This window comes from Photinus pyralis, unplaced genomic scaffold (assembly GCF_008802855.1).
Source record: "Photinus pyralis isolate 1611_PpyrPB1 unplaced genomic scaffold, Ppyr1.3 Ppyr1.4_LG10, whole genome shotgun sequence".
Classification (NCBI taxonomy): domain Eukaryota; kingdom Metazoa; phylum Arthropoda; class Insecta; order Coleoptera; family Lampyridae; genus Photinus; species Photinus pyralis.
In genome coordinates, this window is record NW_022170250.1 from 17,443,644 (window position 1) to 17,462,006 (window position 18,363).

The 18,363-nt window shown below is 38.8% G+C and overlaps 1 protein-coding gene across 1 annotated transcript in view; it reads right to left on the reverse strand.

The window, feature by feature from the left end:
- Positions 1-18,363, reverse strand: part of LOC116161736 (anoctamin-4-like) — a 319,822-nt gene that overhangs the window by 1,053 nt on the left and 300,406 nt on the right. Inside the window, exons 2-14 of the mRNA XM_031475194.1 lie at positions 15,771-16,015; positions 15,524-15,721; positions 7,115-7,249; positions 6,885-7,061; positions 6,688-6,833; positions 6,432-6,639; positions 6,177-6,382; positions 5,964-6,130; positions 5,700-5,917; positions 5,490-5,654; positions 5,300-5,443; positions 5,077-5,246; positions 29-168 (exon numbers count right to left, since the gene is read on the reverse strand). Coding sequence (XP_031331054.1) covers positions 29-168; positions 5,077-5,246; positions 5,300-5,443; positions 5,490-5,654; positions 5,700-5,917; positions 5,964-6,130; positions 6,177-6,382; positions 6,432-6,639; positions 6,688-6,833; positions 6,885-7,061; positions 7,115-7,249; positions 15,524-15,721; positions 15,771-16,015 — 2,319 coding nt within the window. The remainder of the gene's footprint in view (positions 1-28; positions 169-5,076; positions 5,247-5,299; positions 5,444-5,489; positions 5,655-5,699; positions 5,918-5,963; positions 6,131-6,176; positions 6,383-6,431; positions 6,640-6,687; positions 6,834-6,884; positions 7,062-7,114; positions 7,250-15,523; positions 15,722-15,770; positions 16,016-18,363) is intronic.

Below are 18,363 nucleotides of genomic sequence, written 5' to 3' on the forward strand. Positions count from 1 at the left end.
GTACTATGTCAGCCAGTCAAAGACTTACTCATCTCCAGGTACTCGTCGAACAAGGCTAAACGGCCTGGGTCCTGCAGGTGATAGTCCTGTTCCCATCGTGTGTGCTGCCTCGAGAGATCTTTAGTGTTTGATTGGTGCATTCTTCGGCGCCACCAATTGTAGAATTTTCTGTGGATTGAAATATTAGACTTCGTTGTTTCTGTTCTTCTGTTCTAATGGCTCATAATGACACAAGTGCTTCTGCTACAAATTGTACCAGGAGAAAATTTCTATATCAGGATCACAGAAAGGTTGTGTGCCACTGTAACTCCTGATACGAGCGCCTTTTAAAAACGGTTGTACTAAGGCCACATAAACGCAACTCCTCCCATTCTCCTGATTCAAATTGATTTTCACAAATTGCTGTACATATATCACAGATTGGAGCAGGATCGCAGAAACACACCCTCTTGTTCCCCTGATACAAGTCTCTTTGTTTAACTATTCTAACAAGGTCACACAAAACGCAAGTTTTTCTTGTTCTCATGGATCATGGAGAATATTTTTTCTATTAGGAGAATTTTATATATCAGGATCACAGACACGTTGAGAGTTCTCCTTATACTAAAGCCTTGTAAAAATTGTTGTACCAAGATCACATAAACTCAAACCCTTCCTGTTTTCATGGGCACATTGATACAGTTTTTTTTTGTATCAGGAGATATGCTGTTATGTGACCTTCGTACGACAATTTTAAAAAGGCATTCGCGCCAGGAGAACACCGTGCCCCTCAACGTGTCTGTGATCCTGATATAGAAAATTCTCCCGATGTTAAAAACATTGTATCAGTATGACCCCTGAAAACAAGAAAAGCTTGCGTTTATGCGCTCTTGTTATAAATATTTTTAAAAGGCTTTTGTATCAGGAGAACAGAAGTTTGTGTTCTCCTGATACAAAAAATTGTATCAGTGTGACCCATGAAAACAAGATAAACTAACGTTTATGTGACCTTGATACAACAATTTTTAAAAAGCATTCGTATCAGGAGGACAGAAGCTTATGATACTGTCCCTCAACGTTTTTCTGATCCTGATATAGATAATTATCCAAATATAAAAATTTGTGACAGTATGACTCATGAAAACAAGACAACCTTGCGCTTATGTGGCCTTGGTACAACACTTTTTAAAAAGGATTCGTGTCAGGAGGACAGAAGCTTGTATTACTGTGTCTCTCAACTTTTCTGTGATCCTGATATAGATAATTCTCCTAATACAAAAAAACTATATCAGTGAGACCCATGAAATCAAGATAATCCTGCGTTTATGTGACCTTGGTACAATACTTTTTAAAAAGCATTCGTATTAGGAGAACAGAAGCTTACCTTACTGTCCCTCAATGTTTCTCTGATCTTGATATAGATGATTCTCCTGATACAAAAATGTGTGCCAGTATGAGCCATGAAAACAACACAACCTTGCGTTTATGTGGCCTTGGTACAATCATTTTTAAAAATTATTCGCGTCAGGAGAACAGAAGCTTGTGTTACTGTGTCCCTCAAAGTGTCTGCGATCATTACATAGAAATTTTCTCCTGATACAAAAATAATTGTGTCAATGTGACCCCTAAAAAACGGGAGCTTGCGTTTATGTGACCTTGGCGCAACCATTTTTAGCAAACATTGGTGTCAGGAGAACAGAAGCTTCTGATAGGAGATACAAAAAAAATTTTATCGGTACGATGTATGAGAACAAGAAAACCTGACCTTGTTAGAACAGTTTTAAAAACAGACTTGTATCAGGAGAACAAAAGCGTGTGTTTCTTCACTATTTGTGATACTAATATGTTCAGCAATTTGCAAAAATCGATTTGAATCAGAAAACCGGGAGAAGCTTGCGTTTATGTGAGCTTAGTACCACCGTTTTTAAAAGCCGCTCATATCAGGAGGACAGAAGCTTGTGTTACAGTGGCCCACGACGTTTCTGTGATCCTGATATAGAAATTTTCTCCTGATACGATTTCTAGAAGAAACATTTGTACCATTATGAGCCGTAAGAGCAGGAGAACAGAAGACTTTTGCGATCCTAATACAATTGTTGGAAAAGAAATTTGTGACAGGAGCCTAGTTTTGTGAGATAGTGCCTCTTACAACTTTTATTTTATTACGGTTCTGTAATCATGATACAATTCACAAGACGTTTTTAGAAGAAACCCGAAAGTGAGTGTTTCTCTAATTCTTAATTTTCAAAACAGTAAGAGAATTTACTAAATATCTGTGATACTAATACAGCAATTTGTGAAAATCAATTTTAATGAGAAGAAGCTTCCGTTTATGTGACCTTGATGCATCAATTTTGAAAACGTATTACCAGGAGCACATAGGCTCGTGTTACTGTGACCCTCAACGTTTCTGTGATCCTGATACAAATAAAATTGTATCAATATGACCGATAAGAACAAGAAAAGCTGGCATTTATGTGACCTTAGTACAACAATTTTTAAAAGGTGTTCGTATCAGGAGAACAGAAGCTTATATTACTGTCCCTCAATGTTTCTCTGGTCCTGATATAGATGATTCTCCTGATACAAAAATTTGTGCCAGTATGACCCATGAAAACAAGAAAAACTTGCGTTTACGTGACCTTTGTACAACCATTTTTAAAAGACTCGTATCAGGAGAACAGAAGCTTGTGTTACTGTGACCCTCAACGTTTCTGTAATCTTGATATAGAAAATTCTCCTGATACAACAAAGATTGTATCAATATGACTCATCCAAACAAGACAAAGTTTCCGTTTTTGTGACCTTTGTACAACCATCTTTAAGGGGCATTCGTATCAGGAGAACAAAAGCTTGTGTTATTATGACCCTCAACGTTTCTTTGATCCTGATGTAGAGAATTCTCCTGATACAAAAAAGATTGTATCAATATTATCCATGAAGACAAGAAGATCTTGCGGTTATGCGATCTCGGTACAACAATTATTAAAAAAGTACATTTGTATCAGGAGAAGAGAAACTTCTGTTACTGTGACATGTTTCTGTGATCCTGATAAAGAACATTCTCCTGAAATTCTGTCAATGTGACCCGTGAGAACAACAAACGCTTACGTTTATGTAACCTTGGTATAACAATTTTTACAAGGCATTCGTATAAGGAGAAAAGAAGCATGTGTTACTGTGACCCTCAAGGTTGCTGTGATTCTGATATAGAAATTTTCTCATGATACGATTTGTAGCAGAAACACTTGTACCATTATGAGCCATAAGAACAGAGGAGAACAGAAGCTTGACTTTCTGAGATCCTGACACAATTGTTGGAAAAGAAATTTGTAACAGGAGCCTAGTTTGTGAGATGGTTTATTTTATTACGGTTCTGTAATCATGGTACAATTCACAAAAGAAGTTTTTAGAGGAAACACGAAAGTGTGTACTTCTGAATTCTGAATTTTCAAAACAGGAAGAGGAGAACTTACTAAATATCTGTGATAATAAAACAGCAATTTGTGAAAATTAATGAGGCGAACCTTGTATTTATGTGACTTTGTTGCATTAATTTTGAAAAGGTATTTGTATCAGGTTAACAGAGACTTGTGTTACTGTGATCCTCAACGTTTCTGTGATCCTGATACAAACAAAATTGTATCAATAGGACCGATGGGAACAAGAAAAGCTGGCATTTATGTGACCTTAGTATAAAAATTTTAATAGGTGTTCGTATCAGGAGAACAGAAGCTTATATTACTCTCCCTCAATGTTTCTCTGGTCCTGATATAGATGATTCTCCTGATACAAAAATTTTTGCCAGTATGACCCATGAAAACAAGAAAAACTTGCGTTTACGTGACCTTTGTACAACCATTTTTAAAAGACTTTCGTATCAGGAGAACAGAAGCTTGTGTTACTGTGACCCTCAACGTTTCTATAATCCTGATATAGAAAATTCTCCTGATACAAAAAAGATTGTATCAATATGACTCATCCAAACAAGACAAAGTTGCCGTTTTTGTGACCTTTGTACAACCATTTTGAAAAGGCATTCGTATGAGGAGAATCGAAGCTTGTGTTACTGTAATACCCTCAACGTTTCTATGATCCTGATATACAAAATTACCGTGATACAAAAAAATTGTATCAATATGACACATGAAAACAAGAAGAGCTTGGGTTTATGTGGCCTTGGTACAACAATACAGAAGCTTGTGTTGTTATGGCCCTCAACGTTTCTTTGATCCTGATGTAGAGAATTCTCCTGATACAAAAACGATTGTATCAATATTATCCATGAAGACAAGAAGAGCTAGCGGTTATGCGATCTCGGTACAACAATTTTTAAAGTGCATCAGGAGAAGAGAAACTTCTGTTACTGTGACCCTCGATGTTTCTGTGATCCTGATAAAGAACATTCTCCGGAAATTCTGTCAATGTGACCCGTGAGAACAACAAAAGCTTACGTTTATGTAACCTTGGTACAACAATTTTTACAAGGTATTCGTATAAGGAGAACAGAAGCGTGTATTAGTGTGACCCTCAATGTGTCTGTGATCCTGATATATAAAATTGTCATAATACAAAAAAAATTCTACATGATCCATGAGAACAAGAAAAACTTGCGTTTTGTGTGACCTTGTTACAATAGTTAAAAAAAGAGATTGGTATCAGGAGAACAAGAGCGTGTTTCTGCGATCCTGGTACACTCTATGATATATGTTTGTGAAAATCAGTTTGAATCAGGAAAATGGGAGGAGCTTGCGTTTATGTGACCTTAGTACAACCATTTTTAAAAGGCGTTCGTACCAGGAGTTACTACAGTGGCACACGTTTCTGTAATCCTGATATAGAAATTTTCTCCTGATACAATTTGTAGCATAAACACTTGTATCATTGTGGGCCATAAGAACAGAAGAACAGAAGCATGACGTTCTGCGATCCTGACACAATTGTTGGAAAAGAAATTTGTGACAGGAGCCTAGTTTATGAGATGGTGGAATGTGTTGGAGGCCGACAAGGCTGTCTAGATCGAACCCCTTGAAATGCTCTTTGAAGTGCGTGAAAATCCTGAAGATTCTGCTCGCGCAGCGTCGAGGAGATACTTACGGATTGAGCAACTCCATGAAGTTATTGAAAATTTGTTTCCCGATCATAATAATCGCGAGCTGGATGCACAATTCGCTTAGGCACCCCGCCGGATCACAGACGTCATTTTTCACTCGAAGAAATATGGAGCGCCTGCTCGTTCGATCCCCGGGATAATCGAAGAATCTACCCTGAAAAACGAAGACCCCGATTACTCGCCCCGCCATTTTTCACGCTCGCTTACCTTGAAGAACGCAATGTAGATTAACGACGAGTAAAAATTCAAAAATTCGAATAAGAAAATCTTAAAAATGTACGAATCCTCAAACTCGGTCTGGGTGCGCGGATTTTCCAAGTTCGTCAGGTAAATGGCTAGCCTGTGATAAAACTGAGAGGGAATCGTCGGGCTGATGGCGGTTTTCCTGGTGGCTTACCTTCGTCAGTATCATAATGATGATCAAATTGATGAGGGCGGCCGTGATCGAGGTGAAAATTTTGGCGTGCTTCTTCAGCAGGGGACCTCCGCTGCTGTAAATGACGGTCACAAGGGTCAGTCTGTAAATGATTGTTCCTAAAACCGCAATCATGACGGTTGCCATCTGAAATAGGCGAACTAGCTCAGTGTTCTTAAGGGGGCACGTTACCATGAAGAAGACGGCGGACCCGGTGATCAGGTATCGTACGGATTTGGACCACGCGGGCAGGTAGGGCTCCTTCTCGCGAGTCACCGGGTTGGTCCTGAAGGTCTTTACGCTGGTTTCGAATTCTGAGCGAGGTTCCTCGTCTTGTTCCGTCCCTTGGAGGTCCCACTCCCACTGTATCATGCTCTGTTTCCTTCGCCAAAGCTCCAGGAAGAGGGTGGCTACAAGTGTTTTGAAGACTCCTCGTACCAGGTTTGGTGGACTCACCCCAAATGCTCATGAAGATCGCGAAGAAAACCGTCGCCGGATTGTCGAACAGGTAGGTCATCCTGGCGAACTTGCAGCTGTCGGCCAGCTTCTGGTACCTGCAGGCTTTGTCGCACAGGGGGCAGAGCGTGATGTTACCGGCTCCGTTTGGGTCGCAAATCTCCTTGCTGAAATTCGACTTTAAGCAAATGGTGGGGGAGTGAAGTAAAACACCTGGGGATGTTGTCCTCTCCGTTCATGGTGCAAACCCCATACAGAAAGCACAAGGTGCCCACAACAGCCGGGGCGTACAGCATCTTCGTGTAGAAGCCCAGCCAGCAGAAGTAGAGCGCGATCTTGTCTCCGAAGTACTTTCTCGTTAGCGACAGAGGTTGCTTCTTGTGCCAACATCCTGGACGAGCCCAGTGAACGTAGAGCAACTAGAAAACGGGCTAAAGGAAATCGTCTCCACGTGCCGTAATCTCTTACGCGTCGATCAGTGGGAACTCCATCGCCCTCGTCCTTCTCCCAGGCACCCTCGTGCAGCGGGAAGCACGAGCTGTAAGTACCATCGTTCAGCAACCTCCTGATCCCCACCTTGTCTGTGTCATCGAAGCGAACTCTCAGCAGAATTTGCATCACGATCAGGCTCCTCTGCGCGCACGAATAATTGGTCTCGCGATCCTTCACGATGAACCTACAAACCTTCGGGTGAAAGCCGAACGCGTCCCCACCATATACTCACTGCTCCTCAGGATCTGCTCCTTTCGTCGCCGAATAGAACGAGGGCGTCTCCTCGATCTTCGCGTAGTCGTACTCGTAAAACTGCCTCCAACGCCGCTTCCACCTGGATATGAACGTCTCGGGCTCGTCCTCTTTCTTCTCGCCGTCCTACACAAAACGTCAGCGAGCTCTCGCCGCCCAAAACCCCCCGCCACTTACCCAGGCCCTCACCGAGATCGTAATGAAACGCTTGATCGGCAGCTTGAGACCCATCACCTCGGCGTACCGATTCTGCGTCCGCCACGGCAAGTGTATCTTGATAAACCACGTCTTGCCGTCGTAGGAGAAGTCCTTGTGCTCGAGCTCGAGCTCTAGGCCGTCGCGGATTAGGTTATCCTGGAAATTGGGGATCGTTAGGGGAGGTGGTGGTGGCGGAAGCGCCGGCGTACCTGGAATGTTTTGCGCTGGTCGCGTCTGGTCGCTTCGGCCTCGGTCATTACGCCTAGGTCCTCCTCTTCGTAGACGAGCACCATGTCGATGCGTCGCTTTCCGTCTCGGAAGAAGAGGCTGTTCGGGTCCAGATCCTAAAACACGACAAACCTCTGTTGGAGACCAGTCCCAAAAAAGGTCTTAAGTCTTTTAGGGTGTTTAAAGTCCTGGCCCTTTAAAGTTCCTTAAAAGCCTTCGATGTCTTCAACAAGATCCTTCAGTTGGTCTTCAGATACGGATTTGAGGGATTTTTGAGAATAAAGCCTTTAAGAACCTTCGGAAGCCTTGAAATATCATTTTAAAGGTCTTTAAAGGCTTTTAAATTGTGTTCAAAGGCTCCCAAAGGTCCGCAGGTTAATCGGTAATCAAGTGTTCAGGTCTTCCAGGTCGCTTCAGGTTCTCGTATTCTTCAGCTCCTTTAAGGCTTTCGGATTTTTAACTCTTCAAGTCTTTGAAAGGTCTTCACGTAGAGCTTTCAAAGACTTTAAAGGGTGTTAGAAAGCATTTGAGAATCTTAAATAGTTTTAGGAATTTGGCATAGCCTTAAGAGCCTTGAAGTGGTATGGAGTTCTTAGGTTAAATTTTGAAGCCCTCAAAGGTCTTCGAAAGTGCCTTTAAAATCTATAGAGCGGTCTTAAACAGCTATCGAGCTTCAATGAGCTTTAAAACCCTTAAATTTCAAGCGTATTCAAAAATCTTCAATGGTCTTCAAATTTACAGGTTTTAAAACCTTTACGGTTTTTTGTAGTTCTGGCCCATTGGAGTTCTTAAAAGGTCTTTAATGTCTCCAAGAATTTTTGAGTATTCCTTCAAGTGGTCTTCAGGTTTGTAGGGATTTTGTCTGAAGTCTCCAAAAGTTGTCTTAAAGGCCTTTAAAGGCTTTCAAAATCTTTCAATGATCTTCAGGCGTTCAGGTTACCCTGTAATCAGGTCCTGTTTAAGTGTTCAGGTTTTCAAGGCTGCAAAGGTCCAGGTTCTCATATCTTCAGGTTATACGGATCTTGGTCCTCTCCAAACATATCGTAATTCAAGGTTCTTCAAGGCCCTTCTAGAAGTCTCAAAGGCCTTAAAAAACCTTATGAAGGAATTAAAAATAGTTTTAAAGATCTTCTACTTCTAAAAATCCGAGCTTTGAATCTTCAGGTATTTTATCCATCAAACCTTGGAGTCCCAGAGCACTGCCCCTTCTCCAATTCCTTATGTCTTTAAGTCCGCAGGTCTAGAGACCATTAATCTTAAAGGGTCTCCTTGAGAGGATCCTTGAGACCTTCCAAATTTTAGGGTTGTTGTGTTTTTACGCCGTCCAGGCTTTAAGTCTTCAGATCTTACGAGTTTTCAAGCCTTCAAATTTTTTAAGCTCTTTTAGGCCTTTTATTCAGTCTTTTAGTTTGTATCCTTCAAACCATTGTTCCCCTGGAGTTCCTGTTCTCAAGTCAACAGGTCCTTATCTATTCAAACCTTTAAGAGCCTTCAAAAATATTTAAGAACCTTAACGTATTTCTACAAGGTTTTTTTGATAATTGAGTCAAAATTCACTCAGGACGTTTCACAAATATTCAGTGGTCTTCAGAATGTACAGGTTTTGAAACGTTTATGGGTTTCAAGTTTATTAAAGTCCAGACCCTTTAAAGTTAATGAGGGGTCCCTTTGAAAAATCTTGAATGGCCTTCTGATTCACAGGCTTTTAAGGTTCTTTAAATTAAAGGCTTTTAAGAGTGTGGAAAACCTTCAGTAAAATTCCAAGGTCAGTGGCCTTCAAATTTACAAGTCTCAAAATTTTTGGGGTTACCAAAGTCCTGAACTTTAAAGTTCTAAAAAGGCCTTCAATATGTCTTCAAAGTGTTTGATCATTTTTAAGATCCTTCAAATTAAAGGTTCTGAGGAATTTCGGAGTATACAGTCTTCAAGAGCCTCCAGAAGACTTGTTTAAAGGTCTTTAAAGGCTTTTAAGTGTGTTCAAAAGCTTTCAAAGGTCTTGAGGTCTTCAGGTTGACCTCAAAGGTCTTCAAGATGCTCGAATAAAATTCAAAAATCAGTGACCTTCAAATTTACAGGTCTTAAAATGTTTAAAGTTTTAAAAGTCATGATCCTTTAAAATTCTAAAAAGGTCCTCAATGTCTAACGTTTTTGAATATTTCTAAGATCTTTCAAATGGTCTTTAAATTTAAAGGTTTTTAAGAAGGTTGTGACCCTGGTTGTGACAATAAAGTGATCAAGATTCTTCAGAGGTCTTGTTTTAAAGGTCTTTAAAGGGTTTTAGTGTGTTAAATAACTTTCAAGGGTCTTCAGTCTTCAAGATCGAAAACCTTTAAGGCTTTCAGGTTTTCAGCTCTTTAAACCTCAACCTTAAATCTTTGGGAGCTTAAAGGTTTTAAAGGGTCTTTGAGGCCGTTCGTGTAGAGCTTTTAAACGCTGTAAAGGGTTTAATTTAAGAGTCTTTACGGATATTAGATAGTTTTAGGAGTTTCGTATAGCCTTAAGAGCTTTGAAGTGTTATGAAGTTTTTAGGTTAAACGTTGACGCTTCAAAGGTCTTCGAAAATGTCTTTAAAATGTATGGAGGTCTTAAATAGCTATCAAGCTTCAATTGCCTTCAAAACGCTTGACTTTCAAGCGTCTGCAAGAACCTTAATTCCGAAGTCAGTGGCCTTCAAATTCACAAGTCTGAAAATGTTTTGGGTTTCCAAAGCCTTGACCCTTTAAATTTCTAAAAAGGCCTTCAATATTTCTTCAAAGTTTTTGAGCATTTCTAAGATCCTTCATATTAAAGGTACTGAGAAATTTCGTGAGTACTTCAAGAGCCTTCAGAAGATTTGTTTTAAAGGTCTTTAAAGGCTTTTAAGTATCTTCAAAAGCTTTCAATGGTCTTGAGGTCTTTAGGTTAACCTCAAAAGTCTTCAAGATGCTTCAATAAATTTACAGGTCAACATTTTTAAAGTTTTAAAAGTCCTGACCTTTTAAAGTTCGAAAAATGTTCAATGATGATTCAATAAAATTCAAAAATCAGTGGCCTTCAAATTTACAGGTCTTAAAATTTTGAGGGTTTCTAAAGTCCTGGCCCTTTAAAGTACTAAAAAGGCCTTCAATATGTCGTCAAAGTTTTTGAGCATTTCTAAAAAGAATATGTCGTCAAAGTTTTTGAGCATTTCTAAGATCCTTCAAATTAAAGGTTCTGAGGGATTTCGTGAGTATACAATCTTCAAGAGCCTTCAAAAGACTTGTTTTAAAGGTCTTTAAAGGCTTTTAAGTGTGTTCAAAAGCTTTCAAAGGTTTTGAGGTGTTCAGATTAACCTCAAAGGTCTTCAGCATGTGACCTTCAAATTTACAGGTCTTAACATTTTTAAAGTTTTAAAAGTCCAGGTCCTTTAAAGTTCTAAAAAGGTCCTCAATGTCATCAACGTTTTTGAGTATTTCTAAGATCTTTCAAATGGTCTTCAAATTTAAAGGTTTTGATGAGGTTTGTGGCAATAAAGTGTTCAAGATTCTTCAGAGGCCTTGATTGAAAGGTCTTTAAAGGTTTTAAGTGTGTTAAAAAACCTTTCAAGGGTCTTCAGATGTTCAGGTTAATCGGTAATCAAGTCCTGTTGAAGTGTTCAGGTCTTCAAGGCTCTATTTTTCAGATCCTTTAAGGCTTTCAGGTTTTCAGCTCTTTAAATCTCGATCTTAAATCTTTGGGAGCTTACAAGTTTTAAAGGGTCTTTGAGGCCGTTCGTATAGAGCTTTTAAAGGCTTTAAAGGGTTTAATTTAAGAGTCTTGCGGATGTTAGATAGTTTTAGGAGTTTCGTATAGCCTGAAGAGCTTTGAAGTGGTATGAAGTTCTTAGGTTAAACTTTGACGGTTTAAAGGTCTTCGAAAATGTTTTTTAAATCTATAAAGAGGTCTTAAACAGCTATCAAGCTTCAATTGCCTTCAAAACACTTGACTTTCAAGCGTCCGCAAGAATCTTCAGTAAAATTCCAAAATCAGGGACCTTCAAATTTACACGTCTTACAATTTTTTGGGTTTCCAGAGTCCTGACCCTTTAAAGTTCTAAAAAGGCCGTCAATATGTCTCCAAGTTTTTGAGTATTTCTAAGATCCTTCAAATCAAAGGTTCTGAGGAATTTCGTGAGTATACAGTCTTAAAGAGCCTTCAGAAGACTTGTTTTAAAGGTCTTTAAAGGCTTTTAAGTGTATTCAAAAGCTTTCAAAGGTCTTGAGGTCTTTTGGTTAACCTCAAAGGTCTCCAAGATGCTTCAATAAATTTACAGGTCAACATTTTTAAAGTTTTAAAAGTCCTGACCTTTTAAAATTCGAAAAAGGTTCTCTATGTCTTCAACCGTTTTGAGTGTTTCGAAGATCCTTCAAATGGTCTTCAAATTTAAAGGTTTTTTAGAAGTTTGTGACAATAAAGTGATCAAGATTCTTCAGAGGCCTTGTTTTAAAGGTCTTTAAAGGTATTAAAACACTTTCAAGGGTCTCAGAGTCTTCAAGGTCGAAAAACTTCGGGTTCTCTATTTTTCAGATCCTTTAAGGCTTTCAGGTTTTCAGCTCTTTAAATCTCAATCTTAATTCTTTGGGAGCTTACAAGTTTTAAGGGGTCTTTGAGGCCGTTCGTGTAGAGCTTTTAAAGGCTGTAAACGCTTTAATTTAAGAGTCTTGCGGATGTTAGATAGTTTTAGGAGTTTCGTATAGCCTTAAGAACGTTGAAGTGGTATGAAGTTCTTAGGTTAAACGTTGACGCTTCGAAAATGTCTTTAAAATCTGTAGAGAGGTCTTAAACAGCTATCAAGCTTCAATTGCTTTCAAAACACTTGACTTTCAAGCGTCTGCAAGAACCTTTAGTAAAATTCCAAAGTCAGTGACCTTTAAATTTACAGGTCTTAAAATTTGTTGGGTTTCCAGAGTCCTGGCCCTTTAAAGTTCTAAAAAGACCTTCAATATGTCTTCAAAGTTGTTGAGGATTTCTAAGATCCTTCAAATTAAAGGTTCTGAGGAATTTCGTGAGTATACAGTCTGCAAAAGCCTTCAGAAGACCTGTTTTAAAGGTCTTTAAAGGTTTTTAAGTGTGTTTAAAAGCTTTCAAAGGTCTTGAGATCTTCAGGTTAACCTCAAAGGTCTTCAAGATGCTTCAATAAAATTCAAAAGTAAGTGGCCTTCAAATTTACAGGTCTTAAAATTTTATTGGGCTTTCAAAGATCTGACCCTTTAAAGTTCTAAAAAGCCTTCGCTGTGTCTTCAAAGTGTTTGAGCATCTCTAAAATCCTTCAAATTAAAGGTTCTGAGGGATTTTGTGAGTATACAATCTTCAAGAGCCTTCAAAAGACTTGTTTTAAAGGTCTTTAAAGGCTTTTTAGTGTGTTCAATAGATTTCAAAGGTCTTGAGGTCTTCAGGTTAACTTTAAAGGTCTTCAAGATTTTTCATAAAGTTCAATAATCAGTGACCTTCAAATTTTAAGGTCTTAAAATGTTTAAAGTTTTAAAAGTCCAGGCCCTTTAAAGTTCTGAAAAGGTCCTCAATGTTTTTGACGTTTTTGAGTATTTCTAAGATCTGTCAAATGGTCTCAAATTTAAAGATTTTGATGAAGTTTGTGAAAATAAAGTGTTCAAGATTCTTTAGAGGCCTTATTTTAAAGGTCTTTCAAGAGTCTTCTGAGGTTCAGGTTAATCGGTAATCAAGTTCTGTTCAAGTGTTCAGGTCTTAAAGGTCGCAAAACTTCAGGTTCACTATTTTTCAATATGTCTTTGAGAATTTCTAAGATCCTTCAAATAGTCTTCAGATTTAAAGGTTCTGAGGAATTTCGTGAGTATACAGTCGCCAAAAGCCTTCAGATGCCTTGTTTTAAAGGTCTTTAAAGGCTTTTAAGTGTGTTCGAAAGCTTTCAAAGGTTTTGAGGTCTTCAGGTTAACCTCAAAGGTCTTCAAGATGCTTCAATAAAATTCAAAAATCAGTGACCTTTAACTTTACAGGTCTTAAAAGTTTTAAAAGTCCTGACCGTTTAAAGTTCTAAAAAGGTCCTCAATGTCATCAACGTTTTTGAGTATTTCTAAGATCTTACAAATGGTCTTCAAATTTAAAGGTTTTGATGAAGTTTGTGACAATAAAGTGATCAAGATTCTTCAGAGGCTTCAGGTTAATCGGTAATCAAGTCCTGTTCAAATATCTTCAAGGTCGCAAAACTTCAGGTTCTCTATTTTTCAGATCCTTAAAGGCTTTCAGTTTTTCAGCTCTTTAAATCTCAGGTTTTAAAGGGTCTTGAGGCCGTTCGTGTAGAGCTTTTAAAGGCTGTAAAGGCTGTCAAAGGTCTTCGAAAATTTCTTTTAAATCTATAGAGAGGTTTTCAACAACTATCAAGCTACAGCGGCCTTTAAAACACTTAACTTTCAAGCGTCCTTTAATGGTTTTCAAACTTACAGGTTTTAAAACTTTTACGGTTTTTTTTTTAGTTCTGACCTTTTAAAGTACTTAAAAGGTCTGCAATGTATTCCTAAGATCCTTCAAATGGTCTTTTGTAAGTATAAGGTCTTCAAAAGCCTTTAGAAAGGAGTTTTCAAGATTCTTTATCAAACTTGAAAAGGTTTAGGGCTAGGTTTAAGGTTTCCAAGTTAAACTTCCAGGGTCTCCAAACGAGCCTTCAAGCCTCTAGTTTCAACATGCTTTAAAACAGTTCACTTTCAAACGTCTTCAAGACTCTTTAATTGGATTCAAGAATTCTTCAGTGGTCTTCAAATTTACAGGTTTCAAAACCTTTAGAAATACCTCAAAATTCTGGAAGACATTGAGGGCCCTTTAAAGTTTTTAACGGGTCTTCAATTTCTTCAAGATCTGTTAAGTATTTCTAAGGCCCTTCAACTAGTCTTTAAAGTTCCAGGTTGTGAGGGATTTTTCGGCAACAGTTAAAAGTTATTTTAAAGGTTTCGAAAAGACATTGAAGACTTTTGAAAAACTTAAAAACCTCAAAGGTTTTTAAGTCCTGTAAATTTGAAGGCCACTGAAGATTTTGGAATACTATTGAAGGATCGCTTGAAAGTCAAGTGTTCTAAAGGCAATTGAAGCTGGAAGCCAGGTTAAGACCTCTCTAAAGATGTTTAATGCTCTTTTCAACTCTTAAAGCCTTGAAAGTTTAATCCAAGAACTCCATACCACTTTAAAGCTCCTCAGGCAATGCAAAACTTCTAAAACTATTTAAAATCCACAACATTTTTAAACGCTTTCTAAAGCTTTTTGAGGCCTTTGAAAGCTTTCACTAGATCATCAGATTTTGAAGAATCTGGAGAAAATCCTTAGGTAACCTAGAAAGAACATTGAAAACTCAAGGCTTTGTTGTTCCTCTCAGATACTCCAGAAATCTTTTGAAATCGCTTACAGTTTGCTTGCAAGCATTTAAAGGCTGTTGAAAACCTTTGAAGACTAAGGATTTGAGAAATACGTAAAGGCTTCTTAAACAACCTTAAAGACCCTTAAAGGTTTAAAAAATTAATGGTGTCTAGAACTGCAGCCTTAAATACGTAAGGAATTGGAGAGGGGGAATGGTCTGGGCCTTATTGCAGGGCCTTAGAAACGCTCGAAAGTACTTGAAGACCCTTTAAGAAGATGAAGAAGATTTTTGATTCCTATTGAAAAGTTTTGAAGACGGTTGGAAGATTTCAAAGAGGTTTAAAACCCTTCAGAAGTATCTTTGATCTTTGAATCCCTTGATTGTCTAGCCTTTGAGCACTTGAAACTCTCGAATCTTTGAGTCTTTAAACGTTTGGGTGCTCGAGCATTCCAGCCTTTCAGCATTCAGGTTTGCAATCTGAAGATAGTTAGGTTTTTTAGGTTTTTAAACCTTTAGGGAATCAAAGGGCTTTAAGGGTATTTTTACAAAAGCCTTGAAAGGTATTCAAATAACTGAATTCTTCATTTTAAGGTTTTAGGTTGCGAGTCTTTAGCAGTCTCCAAGAGAGGCTATAATACCATGGATCTTAAGCTACGCAATAACAAAACAATCATATTCAATAGTCTTTGATAGCACTTAAGTGTTTTCAAAATGTTTCGTCAACAGAATACAGTAACCTATGCTAGGGTTCACACCCTTTCCAATTGTTTTTAAGAACGTGTTCTTCATTTGTAATTCTTCAAAACCTATCAGACCGTTAAGTACCTTCAAGAACTTTAAAGCATCTTCAAGGGTCACCGTCTCAGGCTTTTCAAGGCTCAGGTCTGATTATTTGAGCCTTGTTCAATCTTCTTAACCGTCTTTGATCTTCAAGCCCCTATGTCTTTCAGTCTGCAGGTCTAGCTACCGTTAAGCCTGAAGCCATTCTGAGCCTTTAGTAATTGTGGTCTTCTTCAGATCTTCACGTACTTAATCACAAGATCTTTAAAGACTTTCTTCTTTGATGGCTTACCTCATCCATACTGACAGGTGTCAGTGGAGGAAGGTCGGTCGTGTAGAACCCAAAATCCGGACTGTCCTGCACCAACGAAGGTAGCGGCGTTCCCGGTAGGGCGGGAAGCGTCTCGTTGCTCATCTGCGGCCCGAACGCGTCGCGATACAGCGACGGCTGGCCCGAGCACTTCCTCCCGAGCTTCTTGTCACCATTCGTCTGCAACAGATCGGGTCATTCCCCCATCACCAAAAGAGGCGCGAGTTACCTTGTCGCCTTGCAGCGATCCCCTCCGTAGCTGCGTGAACAACCGCGGACTTTCCTCGATGCCATTCAGTCCGCTATCGTAATCGCTCTGCCTGTGGCCCCTGTTGATGTTGACCAAAGACCGTGACTTCTCGAGGATGCCGGACGATACCGACGAGCAGAGCGAGGCGATCGGGACCGTTTCGTCGGTGCCGTACGGTCCATTGAAACTGCCGGTGCTCTCGTTGCTCGGTCTTCGCGATGAAGCTGCGAAACGAAACCTAATTGAGATCTCAACCGACGAGGCGACGAAACACATTATCTCCTCGATCGTTAAAAAAGTAAAACGAAGTTCGATGCGAATAAGCCACGTGTAATAAATAATTAGTTAAATGGAAGAGAATTGGATCGACTCCCTCGTTCCAATTGAATATAACGATGGGATCTCGCACGTGATGGCCTACTTGTTGTAACCTTTAAATGCGACATATTATTTTAGTCCCGTTTTCTTCCATTATTTTAATTAGTCTCGTTCAACGAAATGATAGCTTCCGGCGGCCAGGAATTTGTGTCTCATAAAAAATGTATTGATACGTGGGTTAAATCACGTCCGGAATTATCGTTTGTAATTATAGAGTACATTATGCACAAGCCGTCCCCACGTAGGGGTTGAATTATTTATTAGGGTTCGATTGGACTCCGTCTGTTGCATATAGAATGAGACCGATGCAAGTCATTTTGAAGATTCTAAACAGCTCTAAACAGTGTTCCTCGGGAAGTCACCCCCCCCCCCCCCTTCCCGAACCGGCATCTGATGAATTCGAACAATATGGAGAACCCATGGAGGATAACTTTTGTTGTGTGTGCTTTAGAAAAAATTGTAAATCAAAGTATAGATACAATTTTTGAGATTGCGGCTATTAGGCTAAATTTGCAAAAAAAATTGGGGGGTAGGTTTGTATGTGACGCAAGGGGTTGCAAGAAATTATTTTTGCATCTGTTTATTGGATATGTATAGCAGTATTTTTCTGCACAAACTAGAAAGTGATAACTACCCCCGTTTTGCCGTATTCGATTTATAAACACATTGGGGGTGGATTTCTATGTGACGCAAGGGGTTGCAAGAAATTATTTTTGCATCTGTTTATTGGATATGTATAGCAGTATTTTTCTGCACAAACTAGAAAGTGATAACTACCCCCGTTTTGCCGTATTCGATTTATAAACACATTGGGGGTGGATTTCTATGTGACGCAAGGGGTTGCAAGAAATTATTTTTGCATCTGTTTATTGGATATGTATAGCAGTATTTTTCTGCACAAACTAGAAAGTGATAACTACCCGCGTTTTGCCGTATTCGATTTATAAACACATTGGGGGTGGATTTCTATGTGACGCAAGGGGTTGCAAGAAATTATTTTTGCATCTGTTTATTGGATATGTATAGCAGTATTTTTCTGCACAAACTAGAAGGTGATAACTACCGCGTTTTGCCGTATTCGATTTATAAACACATTGGGGGTGGATTTCTATGTGACGCAAGGGGTTGCAAGAAATTATTTTTGCATCTGTTTATTGGATATGTATAGCAGTATTTTTCTGCACAAACTAGAAGGCGATAACTACTCGCGTTTTGCCGTATGCGATTTATAAACATTTTGGGGGTGGATTTCTATGTGGCGCAAGGGGTTGCAAGCAAGTACTTTTGCATCTGTTCATTGGATATGTATAGCAGTATTTTTCTGCACAAACTAGAAGATGATAACTACCCGCGTTTTGCCGTATTCGATTTATAAACACGTTGGGGTTGGATTTCTATGTGACGCAAAGGGTTGCAAGAAACTATTTTTGCATTTGTTTATTGCATATGTACAGCAGTATTTTTCTGCACAAACTAGAAGATGATAACTACCCGCGTTTTGCCGTATTCGATTTACAAACACTTTGAGGGTGGATTTCTATGTGACGCAAGGGGTTGCAAGAAATTATTTTTGCATTTGTTTATTGCATATGTATAGCAGTATTTTTCTGCACAAACTAGAAGGTGATAACTACCCGAGTTTTGCCGTATTCGATTTATAAACACATTGGGGGTGGATTTCTATGTGACGTAAGGGGTTGCAACAAATTATTTTTGCATTTGTTTATTGCATGTGTATAGCAGTATTTTTTTTGCACAAACTAGAAGGCGATAACTACCCGCGTTTTGCCGTATTCGATTTATAAACACTTTGGGGGTGGATTTCTATGTGACGCAAGGGGTTGCAAGAAATTATTTTTCCATCTGTTTATTGGATATATAGTAGTATTTTTCTGCACAAACTAGAAAGTGATAACTACCCGCGTTTTGCCTTATTCGATCTATAAACACATTGGGGGTGGATTTCTATGTGACGCAAGGGGTTGCAAAAATTATTTTTGCATTTGTTTATTGGATATGTATAGCAGTATTTTTCTGTACAAACTAGAAAGTGATAACTACCCGCGTTTTACCGTATTCGATTTATAAACACATTGGGGGTGGATTTCTATGTGACGCAAGGGGTTACAAGAAATTATTTTTGCATTTGTTTATTGGATATTTATAGCAGTATTTTTCTGCACAAACTAGAAAG